Source organism: Falco rusticolus, chromosome 7, assembly GCF_015220075.1.
Source record: "Falco rusticolus isolate bFalRus1 chromosome 7, bFalRus1.pri, whole genome shotgun sequence".
In the NCBI taxonomy this organism is placed as follows: Eukaryota; Metazoa; Chordata; class Aves; order Falconiformes; family Falconidae; genus Falco; species Falco rusticolus.
The window spans coordinates 20,391,159-20,416,045 of record NC_051193.1 but is presented as its reverse complement, the minus strand read 5'-3'; the positions used below and the strand labels follow the sequence as shown (position 1 = coordinate 20,416,045).

The 24,887-nt window shown below is 38.6% G+C and overlaps 1 protein-coding gene across 3 annotated transcripts in view; it reads left to right on the top strand.

The window, feature by feature from the left end:
- The window catches only part of APBA2 (amyloid beta precursor protein binding family A member 2), a 105,811-nt gene that overhangs the window by 59,044 nt on the left and 21,880 nt on the right, over positions 1–24,887 (top strand). For 2 of the 3 annotated variants that reach the window (XM_037395477.1, XM_037395481.1), the window contains 6 exons: positions 678–1,678; positions 12,795–12,875; positions 14,176–14,212; positions 20,300–20,445; positions 21,754–21,789; positions 23,356–23,442. In XM_037395477.1, coding sequence (XP_037251374.1) covers positions 716–1,678; positions 12,795–12,875; positions 14,176–14,212; positions 20,300–20,445; positions 21,754–21,789; positions 23,356–23,442 — 1,350 coding nt within the window. In that variant the 5' untranslated portion in view covers positions 678–715. The remainder of the gene's footprint in view (positions 1–677; positions 1,679–12,794; positions 12,876–14,175; positions 14,213–20,299; positions 20,446–21,753; positions 21,790–23,355; positions 23,443–24,887) is intronic. The other variant, XM_037395482.1, reaches the window with a different exon arrangement.

Sequence of the window (24,887 nt, the reverse complement as noted above, 5' to 3'; positions counted from 1 at the left end):
TGCTTTAGCTTGGGGCTGACCAAATTGGTCAGGTAATTTGACTAGCTGATCATTGTAGGTCCCTTCCAACTGAAAGTCTAGTCTAAAAACAGTATTTGGTTTAACAATGGGAGATACTTTATGGCATCCAGCTAGTAAAAGCTAATAAACTAGTTAATGATTTTTTTTTTACTAATAGCAGTATGTTATCCTTTAGTGTTCTATGTGACTGCCAAGTTAATAGAATTATTTTCCTTTAGTTTTGGTAAGAGCGGGTCAGATTCTAAATGAATGCTTTCAGTACACATTAAAGAAATGCCTAAGCTGGAAATTGAAAAGAGCTTCTGTTTACTGCATAGCAATCAAAGCATGACCCCTTACTAGCAAGAAAAAGAAATTGAAAACTAATTTCAAGGTTCAGGATTAATTCTCTTTCAAATTGACAGAAGAGATCCTACACTAGAATACATTTAGCATAAATGTAGAACTGTCTCTCTATCTGTTCTTTTTAGCATGCAAGTTATTTTTCAGATTTCGTGGTTCCATAACATGAGCATTTTAAAAGTTAGCTGTCGGTGAATCTGGTTTGGATATCTACAAACACATAGTTTTAACCAAATAAATCTGTTTCCTATTAACATCATTGATCTCTACTCATGACCTTTTCCTGAATGTGTGTTTTTCCGTCTTCCCTACAGTAATTGCTTAGAAATGATTGTCGTATGAGGAGCTGGCTATGGCAAACAGGAAACGTCAGAGCACTACAGCCAGCATGCTGCATCACAGAGTGAGAGCTTGCCCTGCTTCAGCGCACAGCAGGGAGCCCGAAAATGAAGAAAGTGACCTTCCTATTGAAGACTATGCAGCCAAGGAGGCAGAACTAGCAACTGTCAGACAAGGTAGCCCTACACCTGTGGAACATGAGTGCAATGATCATAGTGGAGATGGTGACTCCAGCTCTGACTATGTGAATAACACCTCTGAGGAGGAGGACTATGATGAAGGCTTGCCAGAGGAAGAGGGGATCACATACTACATTAGATACTGTCCAGAGGATGACAGTTACCTGGAAGGAATGGACTGCAATGGGGAGGAGTATGCTCCCCACGAGGAACACCATGTTGAAACAGATGAGTGTCAGGAAGCTGTAGAAGAGTGGGCTGAAGGTAAAATTCAGCACCAAGATGCAAATGAGGTGACAGACAGGCAAGAGTGGCAGGAAGGTCAAGATAATGGCGTGCAGATTTTGGAGGATGAAGCATCATCTTTGGAGATTCAAGACCAAGAAGAAAACATACAGTACTGTCAAAGTGAAGGTGGCTATCCGGACTATTACCCAGAGGCTAATGGAAACTCACAGGGAATATCACCATACCATTCTAGAAAGGAAGATGGAGAGCTGGAAGAGCAGGAAGAGGACATTGACCAGATTGTAGCAGAAATCAAAATGAGTATGAGCATGAGCAGCATTAATAGTACAACAGAAATGAGTCCAGAGCACACTGGGACTGAAAACATGGCACACGACTATAAAGAGACTTGTTCAAAAGGAGAAGCTGTTCACAGTGCTAACAGGCATGAGGGGAGGCCAAAATCACTGAATATCCCATCTGCCTCTAAGCACAGTGGAGATGTTCCTAGAAGTTTTAAAGCAAAGTCAAGAACCCCAGAGGACAGACAGAAGTGGCCACAAGAGCAGGTATGAGGTTCTCTGTTTAACTAGACTGTCAGAGGCATTATGCAAATACCGTGTTATTTATTCCAAACAGAATGAGAGCACAGTATTTTACTTTTTTTTTACTCAGTATTGCATTCACAGCTACATGAATTCACATTGTGTGTTTAGAAAAAGGTGCTGAATGTAGTCAGTATGCATAGAGAACTAGGAAGGAGGTTTTGCACAGAGAACAGATGAGTCAAAGGTATTTCAGATGCCTGGGGCAAATTTAGTTTTACACTAATATAAATAGTTTGCACTATTTTTATCCTGCAGTGACAAGGGATAAAAGTGGAGTCAGCACTGAAATAGTTGAAGGTGTTTTGGTCCTGCCCCATTAAGGGCTCCTGTTCCCTTGCCTTAGTGGGTGATTACTTTTTATTTCTTTTGTTTTCAGTAGAACACCTGCCAGGGCTAGATCTTGCAGTTTCATTAACATATGCAGGAAGTACCTGCCTACCTTGACCTTGGCAAGAAAGAAGAAGTAGGACCTTTACCTCTACCAAAAATGCTGTTGAGCAGTTTTATCACAAAAACAGCATAGAAGTTAAACCATGCATGATCTTTTCATGTTCTAATGTGAGTGCCAGTAAAAAAAAAGGATCTGGAAATGAAGTTCAAGCTTTTCTAGAGGAAGAAGTGTGAGGTTTTCTTTTTTGAAGTTTCAAATTGGATGTGCTTACTTCCTTGGAGACACATATTCCCTTTGCTCTAAGGTCAGTTTAAAGCTTAGACTTTGCATCTCTGAAGTTATGTGCAGTGAATATTAGTTATCTTCTGCAATAAAGAGGTATCCAAGTTAAACATAACATCTATTTAGATGACAGACTAATAAGGATAAGTGAATTATTTTGCCTTATCTTTAAAATGCTTTATTAAACTTCAGAGGTATAAATTTCCTGTTCCAGCTTTATGAAATCTGTAAACGTTACATTCTGTGGTTAACTGCCCCACCATTAAACAATTAAATCTAGATGATTCCATTAAAAACAGACTTTAAAATATGTCAAGTCTTCTGAAAAACCAGTCAAAGGAAATAAAGTGTTTAAGTATAAGCTGATGAAACAGGTTGACATTTATTATATTTGTGAGCAACAAAAAATCTTAGGGGGATATTTTTGCATTTCCCATATCTACAAGGAAGTGTTTAATACTCATTTCTACATTCTATTTTCAGAAGTATAATTAGAACAAATTTGATGTAGCTCACTATACTGAGTGCCTTACTGCTAGCATAAAAGTTCTAGCATGTGTGAATAAGCTTGATTATCTTGAATGGTTTGAATAGTTACTAGGTGCTGGCTAGGAGCAGAGAAGTCTAGTTAGCATATTTTAGACTAACTATGGTCTTTCTGGCACAGTACACCAGCAGCTGCTACTGGGAGTGTTGCTGCTTTAAAGTTTTGGAAGTATATGCAGAACAGAAGAGGAGCTCTTGAATAAGAAAGTCAGTGAATTCTTCTATATGCTTGAATAGTTGTTGGTTTTTTTTTTTCCCCTGCCCCAAATGATTAATTCAAACATAATTAAAAATAGACTTTCATTTTAACATCTTTTTGTATTCCTTCAAAGTTTATTTAGCAGAGGTTGAGCTGAATTGCACAGAACCTTTATTATTCTTGCCAGACCAGTAACAACAGGGGCTTTTTTAACACCAGGATATTGATATAACTGCCACTGGTGCAAAAATAAACAAAGTATTTCTAAGTTGCCTGTCTGAGCTTTAATTGTTACTTCTAGTCTGTCTTGGGCCAGTGCCTTAATGTTTTTTAATGATGGAGGAAGTGCTGCTGTGATAGGTAGCCACTGGCTGGCATACAGCTGTCAAGGGTCTACATCACTCTTCATAAAACCCACAAACTATTGTCTAATGACTAGATCATTAATCAATACACAATATTGAGAGAAAGGAAAGTAGATACAGCACTACAGGTATCCATTTCAATTCAGTATGAAGGGATAAACAAACTGGGTAACAAGACATGCATTTAATTTCTAAGAAGGGAGACATGACAAAGCTGCTGTGGGCATCTTCACTGAAGACAAGAGCACAGAGGCCTCCAAGGCATAATAGAGGTGTGAAGCAGCATTTCTTACGGGATGCAGAGGCTCAGACAGACACATGAAGATATTTTCCCCCTCCCCCACCCCAAGCCTCCAGGGTTCTAAGAAGTTTAAAAGAAAGTTAAATCTCTGGCAAGCATTATTTGACTGTGTTTATCATAACAAGACTGGTCTTCTTTTGGTGTGTTCTGTTCACCTACTGCCAGTTGCTTATCATCCTCAGCTTTATCTAAAGTCAGGTTCCTTGTGAGGGCATTAGTCTAAGATTACAGTATCCATTTCTGCCAAAGTAAGTTTTATATTTAATAGGTCCTTAAATGTCCTTAACATGAGGTGTGGCTGGACCTTTAACATAGATGTTAAACCTCAGAGAATTTAGATAAAGTACAGAGGATTATTTTTTTTTCTTCCAGGGCATTCAGTTTTTTAAATATTTACTAGAAAATGTCTAAAGGATGATGCATTTTGGGTACTGTCTACATGAACCTGTATCTCATTTGCAAAACTGAGACAGTCCTTATTTTAGTTACAACAATTAAAGTTCTTACATAGCAAAAGGAGAAAAAAAAGGAGAAAAAGTCAAGGCCACTGTCAGTAGATCTGCACGCCAAACTTACTGCTTGTTGAGAATTTGCTTGGAAGATCTTGGTTTTGTCATCTTACTAAAAGAGTTCGGTTATTGTGAGTGAGCACCACAGTACAAAATACCGTGGTGAGACAGATGACAAGCATACATATTGCATACAGAACCCTTTTTTTGCCCAATTCTTTAAATTAAATATAGGTTTGAATGCTTTTAAGTTAAACCGCGATACTATGTGCGTGTGTCAGTTTTTGTAAACAATAAGCAAACAGGAATGTGCATTTTGTGGTTTTATGCACATCCTGCGCTGTCCTTAGCCTTTTTCCACATTGATGCTCCTCTTTCCCTGCCTGCCATAGGTGGGTAATACTGCTGCATAAAATTTCAGGTTGTTACCAGTACCTGATACACAACACTGTTTTAATGCCTTTAAAGCCAGTTATTAGTCCTTAGCCCATGATAAATGCTAGCAATTGTCTTATATACAGAATGTTAAATAACCAGTAGATAAATGCGATTTTAAAGGTTCCAGTTGCTAGGTTTATTTTCAGCAATTAATCACTGGAGAACAGTCGTCACTTCTAAGAGAGACCCACAGTCTACAGAGAATGGAAAACACAGTAAGAATCTCATTTTACTTTCAGTGTGGGTCAGTCTCCAGTCTTAAATATACATGTTCGCCCTTGAATACTCTGGGGATATACGAGCTTGCTTGTATGAGCCTTTATTTGTAAATACCCCTAGGGAAGCGCAGGAGAGGATCTGTACCAGATAAGCCCGAGGGAAACATAGAATGCATTTGGAGTGCGTATTTGCTCTAACTCACTGCTTAGCACAACTGATTTCTTGCAGGTTTTCCATGCCTACATTATTTAAGAAAGGCATTACAACTATGAAGTTGAAACTGAATATTTTTAGCATTTCATGACAACTCAAATTTAACAACTTCAAGCTAGAAGTTTCCCCCATCTGACGACTTAGTCTTCTAAGACTGGGCCAATTATTAATTTAGCTGACATACAAAGAAATTTTCACTTTTGCTTATGATTTCATTTCAAGTTTTTCAGCTTCATGCAGAAAAGTCAAATATAGTCAGAGACCCTATTGATGTAATTCCTCTGAATTATCACAGTTTTTATTGTAAAATAAATGTGAATTAACTTACATCTTTGCATAGATTACAGAGGCAGAGGAACTGAATGGCTCATTCAACTGATACTAGCATATAGTACAACCAGAAATTTTAACCTGTTGTGGTGTTCCTGTGAAAAAGTAGCTGCCGTTGGCTTGAAGGTTGTTTGGTTTTTTTTTCCTTTTTTGAATGCTATTACATTTACATAGCTTTAAGTTTAGCTAGGATATTGTTGGTCTGGCACGCTAATAATCAACCTAGGAAGAAGTTTACTATGTGGAAAATGAGAATAGTCTCCTGTTGCAGATGAACACTTTACCACACAAAATATGAACAAGGGCTTGGTCTAAACCAAAGCTTGAACCACAGAAAGCTTGTCTCCAGATCAGTTCATTGCAATATATCCTGTCCTGCTTCATTTCCACAAAGCAGAATGGAATGGAGCAGCCCAAAGCCCATTCTGCTGCTCCCCGACAGAACTTTAGTTTCCCCTGTTGCATCCATAAGACATGGAGAGAATGATGGCATTTCCTGTTATTTTACTAATAAACGCTAACTCTATACAGTCAGGTAGTATAATTAAAAAATGGTAGAATCATTCAAGAAAAGTTAGCAAAACATTGGGCAGCAGCTGAAATAATACCAATGGAAGGTGTCTTTTGCATTAATGGGACTCAAATAATTGCTCCTCTCTGGAACCTCCCGTGTGGCAGAATTTACACTTTGTCCCGACTAGAGTCATACTTGTATGAAATACTGGCAGAGGCATGGCCTGAGAGCTACCTCTGATGGGTGGGGACTAAGGATGGCTGTGGGACCCAGCACCAGAGCACTGACCCTCTGATCAGCCTTTTGCTCTTCAAGTCTCATCTGCTTAGATTTCAGACTGCAGGCTCCCGAGTATGAATAGAGTAGAAGAGAATATGCAAACACATCTATGTACAAGAATAAAAGAGAAGGCTTTCAACAGCACCAACACCTTACCTTCACCCGTGCCCTTTGGAAGAAATGAGTTTCCCATTATCACCATTAATAAGGACCTCAGAGGGAAGTCTACTTTTCAGTGATGCTGCCTGTGACATGAATCTTATCGCTTCTCATTTCTCAGACATGCTTTCCTGTCACAGCACTCTCCAAACTATCAGGCTGCAACAAGGTCTTTTACCATCTCATACCAACATACTCTTCATGCCAGTCCCTCTGCTGCCTTCTCCTCATCTTGCCTCACCCAGGGCACATGTTCTCTCTGCTTCTTCCTTGGCTGCCCAACCTCTTAACAGAGCCAGCCACAGCTGCACCTCGTCTACATCAGCCAACCCACCGCCCCTGAAGCCAGCCCGCAGCTGTATGTTATCAATATTAATTAACCCAGCTTCATTCCTCTACACTTTCCTATCACTGGCATGCAACCTAACCAAATACACTCATACAAACTCCCTGGTAGGGACCCTGCAAGATTCTGCAGCATCAGTGTCATTTCACAACTTCCATATAGGCCACGTGCTTACACTTTTTCAACATGGAGACTCTGATAAACAGTTATCACTAAAAAAAATGTGAAAAAAATTTACAGTTTTGGGGGTTTTTTTGTCTCCATTGGTTTCTCCAATAGCTTTTCACACATCAGTGCTGCTACTGTGTAGTGTTTACCTGTACTAGTAGAGCTCAGTATTGGCAAAAAATATGTTGAGGCTTTTATTGCCTTCTCTTGGCATGGGCACAGTGCTCTCCTGCTGCAAAAGGGCCCAAATCCAGGAGTCTTTTGCCCATAAAAGATCTCACCCTTAGAACACTCTGAAGCTGCTAAGACTATAGACATTGTAGAAAAACCTGTATCTTAGGAATGTCGTATTGGAATTTGGTCTGAGTGTTATGGGATGCATTTGATAGAATTTGTGGAAAGCACAAATGAGTGTAAATAAAGAGTATTGAAAACTTACTCTCCCATGTGTTCTAGGCAGCGGCGGAGCAGAAATATTAAATAGCTATTAGTGAATGACAGTTTCCAAACCTAGCGTGTAAGTACTTACTGAAAAGCACTAAGCAGTCCATTCCCAAACAAAACCGGTTTCTCTATGCTAATTGGCTGAGTCACAGCTTTTTGGCAATAAACTCCTGACATCAGGAGGCAGCAAAATCAATGTCTTTTACCTAAAGATGCATTACAACTTCTGTGGGAAGTTTAAAGCAGAAGGCAGCATGCACGCCAAATTACATCTACATAAAAACGCAGTGGTCCGCACAGCTGTTTCTCTGAAACTCTTACCGTAGCTGGTTCTCAGTTTTAAGTATATGCAAGGATGAAAACCAACCTTAGGTCTTTAAGTTGATAAAAATCAGTTGGTGATTGTTTTAATGTTTATTGAAATTGGGTAGCATTGAAATTCTTTTCTACAATGCTTACATCTCTAAGCTTAATTTGACTCCTTTTCATAACACCAGTTCCATACTCAAACTTGACTGACTTGCTTGCTTTGAACTAGTCCTACAAATATTTTCCTCTTGCAACATGTGCTAGCACCACCTCTAAATTAGCACTTCAGTAACAGAATCTTTGTCAGAGAACAGAGCATGAAGTCTTGCTTTGTTTTTTTCTGTGGTCAAAATCAGAAATCCTTCATTTAGTCAAGAACAGGCTCACTCAGATTCTATCTTTGTAAGTGTATCCCACTGGTTCAGATTGCTCCTACTGCTGACAGCATATTGCCGATACCACGATAACTAATGCAGCAGTTCAGTAAGGGTACATAAAGCCATTCCCACTACACATCACCAGCATCTACAAGAAGACACATTATTTCAGTCCTGTAGTTTAATAGGAATAATACCACCATAATAGACTTGTTACAAGGTTACCATCTCTTGATTCAAAAAGATCTTTTAGACACACCTTGATGCATTTCTGTAAACTTAGTAGTGTTTAAATACCAGGAGGACACATGGCCCAATGATAAACAATCTTCAGAAACCAACAAAAGATCACACAAGTTGAAACTAGAAACAAGTTTTGTCTTTAAGCGACAAACATGATACTCTTCTGCTTTACCTTTGTTCTAGACAGAGACAACAAACCTGGACAAGTCAGTCAGATCTGTTTACTTACTTGTGCAACAGGTAACTTAATAACCTAGTCAACCAACCACAAAACATCTCTTTTCCAAGAAAGTTTTTTCTTCTTGGAACCTACCACAAGGAACCTTTTCCAATTGGAACCTACCACAAAGCATCTCTTTTTGAAGATTAGTAGTCTTCAAGATGACCTTCAAAATGCTTAAGCCGGTACATTGGTTTCTAAACACATTATTTGATAATTTTTGAACAGTAAATAAGTCAGCAGGTATGGATCATAAGCCTTATTATTCAAATGCTTAAGCAGAGTGATAAAGCCTTAACCACACACTTTGAACTGCACTCAGTGCTTGCCTACCAGCTCTTTAACAAAAGGTTTAACAATTTTGAAAAAAACTAATCGTTCATTCCACCCTCAGACAAATTATTCCTCTGAGTAAATAAAGAAAGGGACAAACCTGTGGTTTCCAGCAGAACATTCTCCAGCAGGAAAGTGCTTCTTCGGCACCGAGCGCCACAGCAGCATTCTGGATCACAGGCAGCAGCTTCAAGGAGGACCATATTGCTGAGATGAGCTTTTAACTGAAAACCTGAACATCTTGCACCAGAGTAAACAACCAGTAGTGTTAAGAACTGGCAAAACTCAATCACTACCAGCCCTCACCTCCAGCTCAGAAAGGCTGTGTACTGCAGGGAGAGGTGGTTATAAAGGTGCTCTGCTTGGCTGGGAGGGGTCCTGCAAGGCTGGTGGGAGGAGGGGGGTCCAGGTGGCCCCAGGCCTGGCAATTAGCCATCAGGACAGGGTATGGGTAGAGCTACAGGCTTATTTCTCCAGTGACCTCAAATTAAGCAGAATCTGATTTTCCTCTCAGCCTAAGGATGGCATTTTCTGCTGCCTCATGTTTCTTCACATGATGCTGGACGCTGCCTTAGGACTTGCTCAGAGGCAAAAGTATTAATAACACTACACCTTTAATATTTTTATATATATCTTTTGCAGAATCTATCCTCTTGTATGAATCTTGTCCTAGCATGAGAGGGTTTTAATATGGCTATGTCTCTGCGTTAGGAGCAGTCAATTCCAGATTTCTGGTTTAGCTTTAGGTCCTATTCTAAACTTCAAGTCAGGACGTAAAGTATATATACCTAGTGTTTCCCTCAAATGGGATTTTTTTCTAGCTATCATAACACTTAAAACTACAATATAAATTGGAAACTCTGAAGAAAGCAAGTATCAAGTCTGATAATTTGACATTGGTCAGATCACCCCCTGGGAGCACAAACGAACTTTCAGCCCACGCTGAATACTAGAATTTGTTTTCTAAAAATGATTCCATGAAGATGCTCCAAAACAGTCCCTTCATCCTTGGTCTAGAAGCATCTCCTTCCGTGCACACACGACTACATGGGCTGTGACTGGGTATGGCAGGTGCAGCCATGCCTGTGCTACCTAGTTTTTCCTTTGACACTGTAAGTTGTATCGAAAGAAAGGGAAACTTTTCTCCCTCTTCTTTCTGCCCTTTCCCTCTGGGATACCATGTTACCAGCCATTTATTTAGCACAAAGATCTCAACCCTTATGTTGTAAATCTGTTCGTTGTATCAGCCCATCTACCTGCAGGCAATTGTTTGGCACAGAAGGTCTCCGACCGGCGCAGCTCCCCTCACACGCGCTGCTGCCGAAGGGGCAGGGTGTGCTACACTCCAAAGCTGAGAGGATCTCAAGGGCGTGATACTACACTCAGCTTTGTTTGGAGGAAGTGCTCACAGCGACACCCTCCCCTCCCCATCACAACATTTGTAAAAACCAGCACGTTAATAGATCAGCCAGAGGTGGAATATACTGTGTGCACGGTTGTGTATAAAAGAAAAGGAAGAATTCTTTGTACCTGAGATTCTGCGTAATTAAACTGGGGGTCCCTAAATACGTAGGTGAAACACTGGAGAAGAAAATAAAGTTGGCTTTCATATCCAGACACCAAATATTAAGTAAAACACATTTATTATGTTCCTTGTAGAGGTGATGTGATTGATCCCAACTTGTCACATGTTCATACAGATTTCTCTCTGGAACTAGCCAATACACAATAACAATATATAGACCACATATGTGGCTAGGAAACAATAAACAAGCAAGGCTTGTTTATATTCCTAAAATCCTGAAAATAGGAACTTCAGTAAATTACAGCTATGTGTAAATCAAAAATGAAATGCAATCCAAATGTTTAGTCATATTTTATATTAAGACTATATGGGATTATATATGCAGCTATTACCAAAGAGCATGATTGGTATTATGATCCCCAGGGCTGAGTAAGTCCATTGACACGTAAGATTTTAGACCAAGACGTGTTTCAATAATGTTTAAGGCACCTAGGGATGCTTACTAAACCAGTCAGCCAATTCCTTATTTATATACACGTGCATTTTCAGTTCGGTCAAGTGTGTGGCAATCAGAACTGACAGAGCTTTAGAAGTATTAACATTCTGTTGTACATACTGGAGTTGCTATGTTTGCTGTCATTGTTTACAGTTTAATGTATCTTCATCGTGGCCATGTCATTTTCCCTGCTTAAATCATACTTGATGTAATCGTAATATTTTAGAGAATAATGTATTATTATTATGCTTGTTTTATTAAAGCCCTCTAGATATATTTTTACCTCGTAATATATTTCACTGCACATCAACACATATTGCTCCCTATTAGTTTAGCCATGCAATATAATTAGATTTGTCTTGTCTCAAGCAGAATAGAATTTCTAAGCAGGAACATGGTGTCCTGCATAGCTACTACAGCCGTGTAGAGAGGGCACTACTCAGCGGGTTCCCAAGACTTGGTGCTCTGTGTGTATCTCAAATAGTCTTTTTCCTTTCCTAAAATCCTACTTACTACTTGTGTGACATTTTGCTTTGTGTATGTTGTCTTACCTGAGAATTAGCATTACTACGCTAACAGCGCTGACGTGCCTGCTTCATGAGCACATTTCATTCAGCTGACTAAATATTATGTATAGGGAATAATTTGTCTAGAGCTAATCATGCAGACTTTCTTTGATTACAGCTATGTATCGCGTGTGGAAGTCAGAAGACAAAGAGTTACGTTCACATGTAAGATTCAGGCTGACCCTTTGCAATAATACTGGCTCGGTGTGACCCATGTGCACAGTTGTTGATACAAGTTCTTATTTGTGAAGCCTTAGAATGACAGTGGCATTTAGGCAGCCTTTTTTATACGTAATAGGGAAACTGGAGGGAAAAAAAAAAAAAAAAAAGGAAATCGAAATATCCTAAACCATAAAAATTTGTTCCAGAAATCACCTTGGTTTTCCAGATTTCTAACACTGAAACTTTGAGCAATGAAAACTTCACTTTCCTGGTATGTATGGGACATGGGCACTCCCTCTGCTGGGTGCTGGTATTTTGTGACCTGTGTCAGGTATGGGGAAGAAATTCTGCCCCTGAGAATACTTGAACTTAAAAGAGTGTTCCATAGTTTAAAGGACTTGGCATTTTCCTTGTGTAAAGTTTTGTGTTTTCTCTTTGACATTTCTTCAGAAGCCTGAAGCTGTGCTGCCAGCATCCCGTAGATTTGCATGTCCCAAAAGGAGGGAGATGCCATGAGGTATCTCCTGTGAACGCAGGATCACTGCTAGGATTCTGGGTTTCAGATCAGAGGTTGCCATTACGACTGTTTTGATTTTGTCTGGTACCGAGAATAATCACATTTAAAAAATCTGACTTTGGTTTCTGAACAGTTTGAACATGCCAACTTCTTAATTTCATATGAAAAATGTGCACTGAGATAGAATAGTTTAAATATAAATCAGTAGTGTAACTACCAGTTAAAGATAACTGAAATGTCTTATATTTTATTATAATTAAACAGCTCAAAATTTTTATATGAATCTTATGTTTGCCAGATTACAATAGGAAATTCCAACTATTATATGATGTTATGATATTTCAGTATCAGTAATGAATATTGCTGACACATAAATAACTACATATAACTACATATAAATAAGTACACAGAACAGCTTTGTGACCAATGACTGTCGTAAAGTAATGGAGAACACGCTAAATACAGTTTAATATGTTAATGTTTTATGATTTTTTTATTAAAATGTTATGAATGTAATCTGGTGAAAATTTTCTATCTTTGCACCATGGCCTTCCACTGAAAACTTTACTTTTGAAGCTTTTCAGAAGAAAAAGGGTTTGAAATTCTTTCTCTTTTTTTTTTTATAGATGTGCAATGGTTTAGAGCAGCCAAGGAAGCAGCAGCGTTCAGACCTCAATGGACCAGTTGACAATAACAATACACCTGAGGTGGGTACCGTAGGCCGTGTGGATGTTCTGCTGGTTGTCTTCCTGCGGTCATGCTTCTGTGAGGGAAAGCAGGCACTCAGTTGTCAGCTTTCTCCCTCTGTTTCTTTTCCTGAACTGACAATAAATAGCAGGTCTGCATATTCCGAAAAGTCTTTGGACCATACCCATGATTTTGTTGCTGCCACATTCATTTTATGTAACTGTCCGTGGCATGTACTCAAACCTGAGATTTTATGATGACATACCGAATAGGGAGAACACTTCAGAAATTCTCTTTTTGGATTATTGGAGAGCAAAATTAGCATAAAACAGAAATGTATTTCTGCCCCCACCCACCCCCCCCCCCTTGAAACAAAAGGACTGCTTAGTTCACACAGGAATAATTATATTTAAATAACTCCTAAGATCAAGTACATCATTCAGTGCTGAGGGCTGAAATGATTCACATCTTTTTGAGTGGCCTCCGTGGTAAGATGTGTCCCGGCTCAGTCAGCTGTGAAAAGGATGCCGCAATAGGCAGAGCTGCTCTTGTCACTGAAGACTGGACCAAAGACGACATCCAGGAATGCGGCCGAGGTTATGCTTGGGGCTAGGCGCAGGGAAATGAACTTCAGGCTTAAAGCAGAAGGCTGTTATCCCAGAGCCATACAACATATTTAGCCTGCAGTCTGTTCTATTAATGAAGAGGCACGTTTCTAAAGCCTTCTCCCACACTGAAGAAATCGGCCCCTTTCCTTGGAAACAGGAATACCTGAGGGGGCTGGCAAAAGCCAAGCAAATGGAAGGGCTGTATCTGTTAAATACTGGGAGTAGAGACCTCTAGCTTAAAGAGCACCCCTGCTGAGATTAACTGTAATGCTACGTGCGGTGTAATCAGGGACAGTTCTTTTTATTCATTGACCCAGAATCTTGCTTTGTAAAATAGTTAGATGTTCTTAATTGGAAATTTGGGCTATCATTAATAGGCAATGTGATCTAGTGGACAGAGTTTTGGAGCTGGGAATTGCTGGTTTGTATTGCTTATTTGACAGCTGACTTCTAGGTAATTTTCATGTTTTTTTCCCCTACCCTCCCTTATTTTTCTGTGTGGTGGGATCTGCTTAATAAGCTTTGAGATTCCAGGTAAACAGGACTATGTAACAGTTAGATTGGGGGTTAATTACTGTGTGCTAAATGGTGGCTATGCAGAAGTTATACAGAGAAGTTTTATTTTTTTAAAAATGATAGTTAATGAATATGAATTCACTTCAGTTTGTGAAAATGATTTTGTTACAGCTATACCATTTTTATTTCTTCACAGACAAAGAAAGTGTCTTCCTTTCCAAGTTTTGTTGATGGTAAGTTTCACATCATCCATAGTTAAAGTAGGATAAAATGGAAGCAAATGCTTTAATGTGTTTTAAATATCACAGTTCTAAAAACCAGTCAAACCGAAGAGAATACAGCTGAAAAGTTTTGAGGTATTCAACATTTTCATCCCCGCCTGTGGCAATGGGAGACTGGTGGTAATAAAAAGGAGAGGCAGGTAGAGCTCGCAGAAGGGTTAAAGTGAAGATGGAGACAGCTACAAATCTGGAAGGGGGTAAAAAAGGTGGTAAGAGGGGCCTCAGCATGGTGGAGATATATGAACATGTAAAAGCATGCTGTTCTTCGTGGCCTTGTGCAGAGGAAGGAGTCGTTCAACTGTTCAGAGCAGCCCCAGTATCACTTTGATATGATGCCCATTATTGCACTCTGGGAATCTCAGTTGTCGGCACAAACGGAAAGGTTCTCCTGATCGGACAAAGAATTGGTAATCCAATCCTCTCTTTAGGAGAGCCATGCTTTCATGTGTTCCTTCAGTCTCCTTTGCACTGCTATTACGCATTTTCTGTTTGGAGAAAAATAAGTCAATTTATTAACACAAGAAGGTAGACAGAGATAAAATGGGATTATACTGAAAACCATTATCATTCTCTGACTCACAGACAGCTGAGAGAGCTGAACAGGGGAAAATGCATACAGCTCTTCCTGCAAAGGCAACGTCCGCTCTGTGAAGTGAGCAAAGGCAGTAGGAAACTTCTAAGGATCTGACCCCTTATATCTGCCACGAACACACTTTTCCCCCCAACAGAAGCCATAAATAAATGTTAAAAACTTGATTTCTAATGCCATTCTCAACTGAGGAAAAACTACTAAGATTTAGAATAATAGTAGAATGTCTGGCACATTTTTCTTCTATTCCCTGATCTCATTAGCTTGACTAGCAACTTCTGGTTTTAGTCATTCCCTTGAAGAGCTAGAGCAAATTTGCTCTAGCAAAAGATTGCCCCGTTTACACAGATTGACAAATGAAGGAAATTACGTGTAACACTTAGCATGCACCGGCAAACAGGCCCTAAACAGAAGTAAATTAAATGCATTCCCCAAAAGTGGCAGAGACAAGAAAGCAAGCTGATTCTTTGTAATAAGCATCTACTGATTGTATAACAGACAAGCGTGAAGGGAGGCCAGCATGATCAGAGCTTTAAAACACTAGAAAAAACACCCTCACAGCACTTGCAGGTACAACTGCACACTTTTAATTTTATTGGGATAAAAAGGTTATGTCTTTTTCTTTCCTTACCAATCAGCTCACTATTCTGTTGGAAAGAGATCAGTATACCCTTTAGATAGCATAATACTTCTTTTTGTTTAGTTCAATCATTTTGCTTTCTCTGATTTTTTTCTATAGTCACACAGTAGGTGAGGTTAAGCTATCTATTAGGCTTTTCCTGTTGCAGGTATTATGTGGCATTGCCTAATACAAACAAATATGTAGGTCACTAAGAGCTTATGATAGCTAACGTGACTGCTCTCTGAAATAAAAGAAAAACACAGGTTTTATTATTAATTTGTGTGTAGAGTCCCAAAAGGAACAGGACCCTGCTGCACACCAGGAAAGATTCTGCCAGCTAACGCTCTCTGCTCTTCCCTGAGCCTTGACAGCAATACCACAACCACATTATGGTTCTATTCAACTGTTCAGGCAATTAATTTTCAGCATGACTCCTTATAGCTATATCTGTATCTCTGTTAATACATAATATTTTTCATGTGCAATGTGGACACAAAACCGAATTGGTTAACAGGCACAAAAAATATTGGAAGTGTGTCCTTTTGGTATTAGAACTGTTTCAGTAGTAGGTACCACTACATGCTTGTAGTGGTCATCAGTTCCATGTTCAGGGGTTCTGGCTTTTTGTTCTCTCGATTTGTCCTATCACCACAAATCTCATTCCCTTGAGCAGTAACAACCATACTGAAGTAAAGAAAGCAGCCAACACACGGAACTTCTAGATAGCCATTCTGCAAGGTGACGTGTGTCCTGTGTCCATTCCTCCGTATGCAGAATCTGCTGCGGTGCCACGCACCCTCAGGTCTCAGTGGCTGGTGGAGTGTGGTGGTTCTGAGCAGGAAGCTGCAAGTGCTTCTTTCTTGGTTTCCCACCTAAATCCTCGGTTTACACATGATTTTAGATAAATATAAAAATGTGTTCCTAACAGGTTATTAAATTCACTTATACTGAATTATTGAATGACTATTCTTATTATTTTATGAATGCAAAAGGTAAGTTAATTTAAAAAGGGTTAGACCTAGTCTACTTAGTGTAGAAATATGTTTATACTTGTTGCATTAATAGATCGGCAGAAACCCAAGTAATCTGTCGAGGTGGCAAGGTAGTGCAGAAATGTACAGTTAGATTTTTCAGAAATAGTTATTTAATGTTTAAGCACCAATAATCAACATAAAATTCCAATCTCTGTTCACATTGAACTAATCTTGGAGTTTCAAATCTATTTCTTTCTTCTTCCCTTCCTCATCAGTAAGCTTTACCCATGCTTACAGTCAAGGGCATGCTTAAGTGCTCTGATGAGCTGGGACCTCAGCCAAGTCTGCATTTCTGTATTATTTAAAGCAGTCAGAGATAAGGGAAGAAAACACTCAGGTAACCCAATTTGACCCTGACAATTCTCAATACCATTCCATCCTTCCAAGAGATGTTTTATTTTACCTGATAATTGCTTACATTGCCTTCCTGATGGGAGATGTATGTTGGAAATGTTTTCTGCCCAACATGCTTTTTTTTTTTTTTTTTGGGGGGGGGGGGGGCAGAGGTGACAGTGGTGTTTCTGTATTAGTTATTGCTGTAAGCGTTTTATACGTGCTGTTGTTTTTGTACATGATGATGCAGAATTTGTTGCTAGTATAATGAATCTGCAATAAGTAACTTTCTAATGCTCTGAAGAGATGATGAAACCATATCCAACTAAAAAACCCCAATATTTGAAGAATCCAAATAAATAAAACCAGGGTTCTAGAATTGCTTAAACCCCTAGGTTATTTCCTTGTTCAAGAAGTTTTTCAGACAAATTAGTTAAAAACGCCATTGTTGCTACTGAACAGCCAAGTCATAAGAAGAATTTGATGTTTCCTTTGTAAGACTTGTTAATTTCACAGACCCCTAAGATATGGACATGCCAGCAGCTTATATGTAAAAACAGATCTGTAAATGTGTCTTTGAAAGGAAAGTGCCTTTTACATAGCCTACCCGTGCCTTGGAAATCAAGACAAAAATGTCTTGCACAGAGATGTACAAAGCACTGATATAACCAGAAGTGGGCCAAATTTGACATTCTTGAAAATAGTTGAAGAGAAAACAAACTTTCCTGGGTTCAGCCAGAGCTTCTAAGATAGAAAGGAAGTTGATTAAGGGACTGATATGTTTTAAATAACTAGCACAACTTTTCTTGTTGACAAATCCTGCAGGCTCTTAGATTTATTTTTTTTTTGCTAGTAGTAGTAATGACTGTATTAGAACTTGTACCAAGAATTGCAGTTTTATTTGTCTTCAGACACACAAAATATTTACACACACATCCACACACACCCAAATTACCTACTAAAGGAGGTTAGTTAAACTGATTTAAACATTATGTGGGTAAGCATATTCCAGAGTTAAAGCAACCTTTATTCAATTTAGCCTGAAGTGAATGAAGGAAAACAAAATTCAAGCCACTTTAATTTTGCATGAGCGTCTTGCTGCAGGTATCTAATGAAGTTTTGCTAACTTAACATTAAATTCACATCTTTAATTAATTTCCTTCTTTGCTACCCTGGAAACAAGATGTCAATATCATGCAACATTAATATTTTGTTTCATGCTGAAAGAAGTACAAATGTATGAGACTTAAGGTTTAGGCCTGAAAAGACATACAAATAACATTATCAGAAGAGGCATCATATACAATACATCATCCATCTGCTGAAAAATGTAATGGTGCAAAGATGTAAGCAAAGAGGAGCAGAGATACAGTAAATGGAGTTCTTGTGGAATTTTCATTTTCTTTGATTTCATTCAGTGAGTTAGTGCTGCAGGAACAAGGATCATTTTTTGAGGTATTGAAAGACTTGGCCTTCATGAAAAGTTCCAGTGATTTTTTAAATTAATAGCTTCCCAAGGATTTCCTTGAGGGTTTTCATGCTGTCATGGAGATTGTAATGAAATGTTTTTATTCTTTCCCAATACTTTGAGAATGTTAAATTCCACAGAATTCTATTCTGAGTTATAGTGAAGATCCAAACCATTACTGGATTTGTATAGATGTGATCTAAAGCAAAATGTGTCCTCCTGTGGTATATAATTATCCTTTTGAAGCTTGAAACTAGTGTTAGCTAGCAAAACAAATAGCTGCATTTTGCGTGAGCATTGTTAATATCAGGTCTCTGAAGAGTGCAGGACTGGTATAAATATATGTGTAAGTTTATATGGTTTGATTACTGAGTTACGAAGACTGCTGTTTTTTTGCTGGAGGTTGACATCTCCAGCAGGCAAACATGAGGTCTCCACAGAGGTGTAGGTGTCAGCAATATTGCTTGAAGAAGAAAGTCACTTCTTTTAATTTATCTTCTGTTGGAAGACTTTTTCTAAATTAGAACAGGTAAATGGGAGATAGTAATGCTCACTAAAAGATATATGTGCAAATCACTATTTCAGTAAGTTTCATCAGCATAGCTTCCTGTATGTTCTTCCTTCTCCACATATTAATCTTTCACATTCAATTGATTGTAAATAAGTTGAACTAATGCACTGCATGATAAACCCTTTTTTTTAATTAGCGTCTCCCACCAGTGTCATTTTTCTCCTCACACATGAGACTGATGTACTTCAAAAAATGTGTTAGCAGCTTGGCAAGTTGATACCGCTCAAAGCAAATGTCTTTTGTAAAACTGTGGAGAATCAGAAAATATTCACTGTCAAGAGATTTCAGCCAAACCCTGGAATGACTGTTCTTTACTGTTGATCTAATCAAGCTAGATATAAAGCTTAACAGCTGAATAAAGAGGATGATGAGCGTGGCCCCAGTACTTTCCTTTATTTTCTTCTTCCCCCCTCCCCCTTTTTCATCCTTAGGAAGAAACAACTTGCAATATACAAGTTAATGTTAACAATAATGTTAATAAAGTCTCACCAAAGTCACTGTGTAATGAATACTAAGTGTATGCAAAGGCATTCTGTTGAATGGAGGCAGAGATGTAAAGAATATCAAGAAGTTTTTCAGTTCCACTATTTTCCTCTCTCTTTTAACATTACATTTTTCATACTCTTCCCATGTGCTCCTCTTCCGTAATTGCCTTCTGTGGCTTCCCTGCTTCCAGGGGAAAAGGCTGTGTGCCATGTTGTGCAGATGCCATTTATTAGGTACTGTGAACATTTTACTGAGCCCTGTGCTGAAGCACGTTTCTCCAGCTCTCGGTTTATACAATCTGTACCAGCCTGGGAACTGTATTTTGCTATCAGTCTCTGAATTCAGGACTTACACTGACTAAACAGCATCGAGGTGCCTACTTTCCTTCTTGCCCAAACTTCCTGAGCTGTTAAGTGTCATGGTGGGCCTCTGCTGAAGCAGAGTACAGTGTTGTGCCCGTTGTTCATCAGCTGTTTGCCAGAGAGAATGCCAGAGAGAAGGACTCTGTCCTTCTACAAAAATCTCAAAAAAATGTGGAAGCTCAAATCTGTGTTCAAGCAGAAGTTCAGCTCGTGCACTGTAACAGTATATAAACCCAGTAAAAGTTACGATAAGGGAATATCAGCATTTCTGAAACTTGCAAGTAATTCCAGTGTTTTTATCAGTGCAGCACAGGAAAAAATTTCCAATGATTTTCCTCTAGAATTCCACGGTCAAACCATTATGCAATGTTTTAAATACTGTATGATCAGTTAATATGTTTTTGGGGGGAAATAATTGTAGGGAAAACCATGATTTTTTTTGCCCTGTATTTCTTCACTTCTTTCATATTAGCAAAGGTATTAAAACCATTGTTCAAGCCTCGATATCCTTCATTCAGCTTCTCGTCCCTCTACCCTCTTGTGGAAGGCGGTAACTGGAAATGTCTCCTGTCAGTTCCAGGACCTTGTGAACCTGAAGACCTCATCGATGGAATCATCTTTGCAGCCAACTACCTGGGCTCCACGCAGCTGCTCTCCGAGCGCAACCCTTCCAAAAACATCCGCATGATGCAGGCCCAGGAGGCGGTGAGCCGTGTCAAGGTAGGGGTTATGGTGTGTAAATACCGGCTGATCTTTTGACAGTTGATCTCTAAACAGTACGGGGTCTGCAGCTTCAGACTTACTCTGCAGTACGCTCATGTGAGTATAGATCTAGTACGGCAAATACCGTTAGTTTCCAGTGCTTATTATGAAGACACTACAGAATCCCTGAAGAACAAAATATAAATTATTCCGGAGTCCATTCAAAATATTTGGAAGCTGTATGAAGAATTCAAGAATTAAAGACAAATTGCAGACTGCAATTAGGAGATATTCCAGTGGCAAAGCACAGGATATTTGTTTGACTCTGGTTTTCCTCTTATGTCATTCATTGTGAAAATTACTCTCAATAGATTGAATTATTAATTTTTTAGGACGAGAAGATTCATTACTATTGTGTTTGGATTTGGTGTTACTTACAGTGAACAGTTTCTGGGTAAATAATGTAGCATAGACTGCTTCATACAGCTGTGTAAAAATGTTTTTGGTTAATAATCTAAGTAGGAGGGGCTTTTTTTATAATTGTTTGTGGATATGCTGTAAATGCCTCATCTGAATAAACACATGGTTAGAAAGAGGTAGATTTAAATGCTAAGAGGAGAATCATGTGCTTAGTCAATAAAGTATTTAATTGGTAAAAATAGCCTGGTTTTGAAGGAAACCAGTTTGGGAAAATCATTTACTTAGCAAGAGGCTGTCATGATTGATTTGGCATTTAGAAACAGATGGAAGGCAAAGAAAAGTCCAGTTCTTTAAATTTTCCAAACCTTTGAATTTCTACTTAGCATATTGTGATGTCTCAAGCCGTAAGTAATTGTTGATTGCAGTTAACTCCCTGAAAACTGTTTAATGTATTAATAACAATCCTAATCTATCAGGGATACTTGACTACTTGAGATAGTCACAGAATAGAGCTTGAGTTACATTTTATTCAACAATTACCTGTAGGCATGATTAATATGGACAGAAAAGCCTGAGTTTAAAATAGCACATGTACTGTCATTTTAGACTGCTCTATATTTGGCAGGATAAATGTTATGAGCAGCTGTTAACAGACAACACTCTGGTACCGATTTTTTTGTAACCTATTGACAACATGCATAATGCCATTAAATCCAATTATGCTTGAGATTTGCATAAGATACAAACAAGTGTTTCTCTCTTGCACATCCTTCTCCCACTGCCCCCAGACTTTAACTTTTAACAGTCTGGATTCATAGTCAAAAGGTTTCCCTGACTTCCCACACTGTCTTTTCTCTTTCTTTGTGTGTACATCTGTCTGCATTCTTTTTTTATGCTACTCCTCAGAGGATGCAAAAGGCGGCTAAAATCAAGAAAAAAGCGGTGTGTAAACTGTTTTTCTTGACTGCTAATGTTTCCTTACATTTTTGTTGTACTTGTTCTCCATGGAGTGTTGTGTCTTTCATTATGGGTCCTCATAAAGTGTGATTTTGGTTTCTTCTTTGTGAAGTAGTAGAACAGTGGATGGAATAAAATGAACTCATTTTCTTCATTGTTCATATGCTGGAGTGGCTGTCTGCTGCTCTTCTTCGGTTGAATACCTGTGATTTGTTTCGTCCAGATACATAGCCAATGTTATCTGGGAAATTTTTTTTTAATGTAATGATTATTTTTATTTTGCTAACCGAAGCAGTAAGAGGTATTTCCTGTGCCAGCGACTTACTGTATATTTTATTAAATTATTATCAATACTTAAAAATAAATAGATTTACCAGGTAGTAGCTGGAACAATTCATACCGGAGACATTTCATTTGGTTAAAAAGTGTACTTCAGTTAACTACATACAGTTGACAAATATCACTAAAATTAATCTTGCTCTTTGTGATGGTCTTGGATGAAAGCAATGCAAGTAATCTCTGCCAGAGGATGTGCTTGCTTTGTGTTTTGCTGGATGGGACTTAATCCAAATAAAATCAATCTGAATGAATTGTAGGCACAGCTAAGCCTTTGTAAGTACAGAAAAGAGCAGCAAATACATCATTCTTCTTTGCACTGTTTCATCAAAGAGCCTGTCTCTGACCTGGAGACTGATGCCTGCCTTTAGCAGAGGGTGATACAGGCTGTGGGTGCTGCTAAATACCCATTTGCCGTAGAGCACCGTGGACAAGGAGCCTGGAGGAATAAATAGGTTCCTGCTGGAACTCAGAGTATTGGTCTGGCTCTTGGATGATGTGTCCGTGAGAGGCAGCAGCTGCTTTGCCACTCGCTGTCCTGTTTTTCTCACGGGGGCAGAGCCAGCAGTCACCCTTGGGGAACCGTGTGGCATTGTGCTGTAATCCGGCTTGCTTTGGGACCGCGGTTTCTAATGGGATGCGGAACTGTTTCTCTAGTGAGCAGTGCTCAGAAGCTGAGGTCTAAAAGTCATCTGATGGCTTTCTGTGCTGTGAAATACTAGCTCAGTGCTCAGTTCCTTGTTTTTCAGAAATCTAAAAAAAAAACCCTAAACCCCACCGCAGCCCTGAGCACCAGCTTGCACTATTTTTTGGTGAGCTCACTGATGATGGCAAGGGCTAAGCAGCTAATGGGGAGTAAGTCACTTTCTCACTTCTCCTACTTTCTCCAGTCCGGTGCATCGATGGGACAGTGGGGAAGAAACAGCTGTACTCTTTCTCCTGTTCTGCCTATAAACAGAGAATGTTAGTACTTGAGCTGTCAGTCCCACGGGGTCCGAAAATTTACTCTTGCCCACAAAATCAGAATATGCGTTACTCTTTCCATGCAATAAAGGCATTCTTCGCATGTATTCAGAAACACCTTTGAAAAACTGTGTTTGCAGTGGTTTAGTAGTGCGGTTGCCTCACATCATGTTATGCTTGAAGCATTCAGTGAATTTGTCACTCTAAAGAGGAAATGAAAATTCCCTTTGTAACAAAGCATCTGTCTTTTAGACTTCAGAGGGAGATTCCCAGGCCTTGACTGAAGTGGATCTATTCATCTCCACACAGAGAATCAAAGTTTTAAATGCAGACACACAGGTAAGTTATGATTAAAACTCTTTTAAGAATAATGTTGAGTCAGACTGGGCTTTTATCCTGTTAGTGGGAAACTGCTAAATTTGGATAAGTTCTCTCCTGTGGAATAGTCAGAAAGAGCAGTGTTAGATCTGCTATTGCTGGAACACTTGCCATTCGCCAATATATTAATACTGACACCAGTTTTGCTTATTTAATGTATTGGAAAATGTCTGCATGTTGCTGAGATCTATAATTCAATTTAGGAAAATATCCAAAAGTCTTTCAGACTTTCCCTGAAACAGTTTCAGTACGCAAATTTATGGTCTGACAGGGAAGTCATTTCCTGCTTTGACTGAGCTGTTCATATCTTGCCATTTTTAATGTGTAACCTCCAGTTTTTCCATAAATCACATCTGAACTACTATCCTCTTTGTCTAAAGTAAATTATTAATTATTTATATTAAAGAAGCATCTGGAGATCACAGCAATGACCAGCCTCATCTTCTAGGAATACACATATTCAATAATGAGGCGGTCTTCATGAGAAGTTATTTTTAAAAATAATTTAAAATTAAATAGATGTTATTTATACATGGGTCCCAACATTTAGGATAATAATCTCCCAAGATCTCTTAGACTTTCATCATACTTACATAAAGCCCTTAAATTTCCATTCGTATGAGAAGTTTTGAACAGGAAATTTTAGTGACTTTTTTGCTTTAGTTTTAACTAAAAAACTCCACTGTACGCAGCTAACAGCAGTTGAAAAATAGTAAGACCTCAAGTGTTGTTAAATAACAAACCATTTATAAAGTGCTTACTTAAGCTTGATATAGCTGAACTAGGAAATTAATCTTATAGTATTTGGAAAAATGGTTGAAGTGACCTTACACTGTCCTTCCAGACTTTACAAAGGTAATATTTAGTCTTTTTTTTCAGTAGCGGAACAGAGCAAGGATTGTAGGTGATTTTAACTGTCAGAAAGATCAAACCAGATGAACCCTTTGTAGGCAGTTGGTAAGTGGAGATGAGTAAGAGCACAGATTTATCAAAAGTAAATTGTATCAAATCAATTGTTTTGTGACGGCATATATTTGTCCATGGCACAGAAGCAACACACATTGACTTAAATAAGGCTTTTTTTGGTCATATAATATTTTCTAGATTATATGATCTAGAAACAAGAGATACAAGCAGACTAAAAAATTTCTGGGAGTGTACTTATTTCTGATATATTGCCATCTACATGGCATAAAGAGATAAAGAGCAGAGGGAGACTCAAAAGAATGTTTCTTTGATGTAGTACTGTTCAGTATTTTCTTAAACAACTTAGAAGATGGAAAGAGAAAATGGTTATTGAACTTGTGTCTTGGTGTATAAGATCAGAGTTCAGAAATATCATGGCTAACTAAAGAAATAAGCTGAAACTGTAGGAGGTATTTTAATAAAGATAAATGTAGCACTCT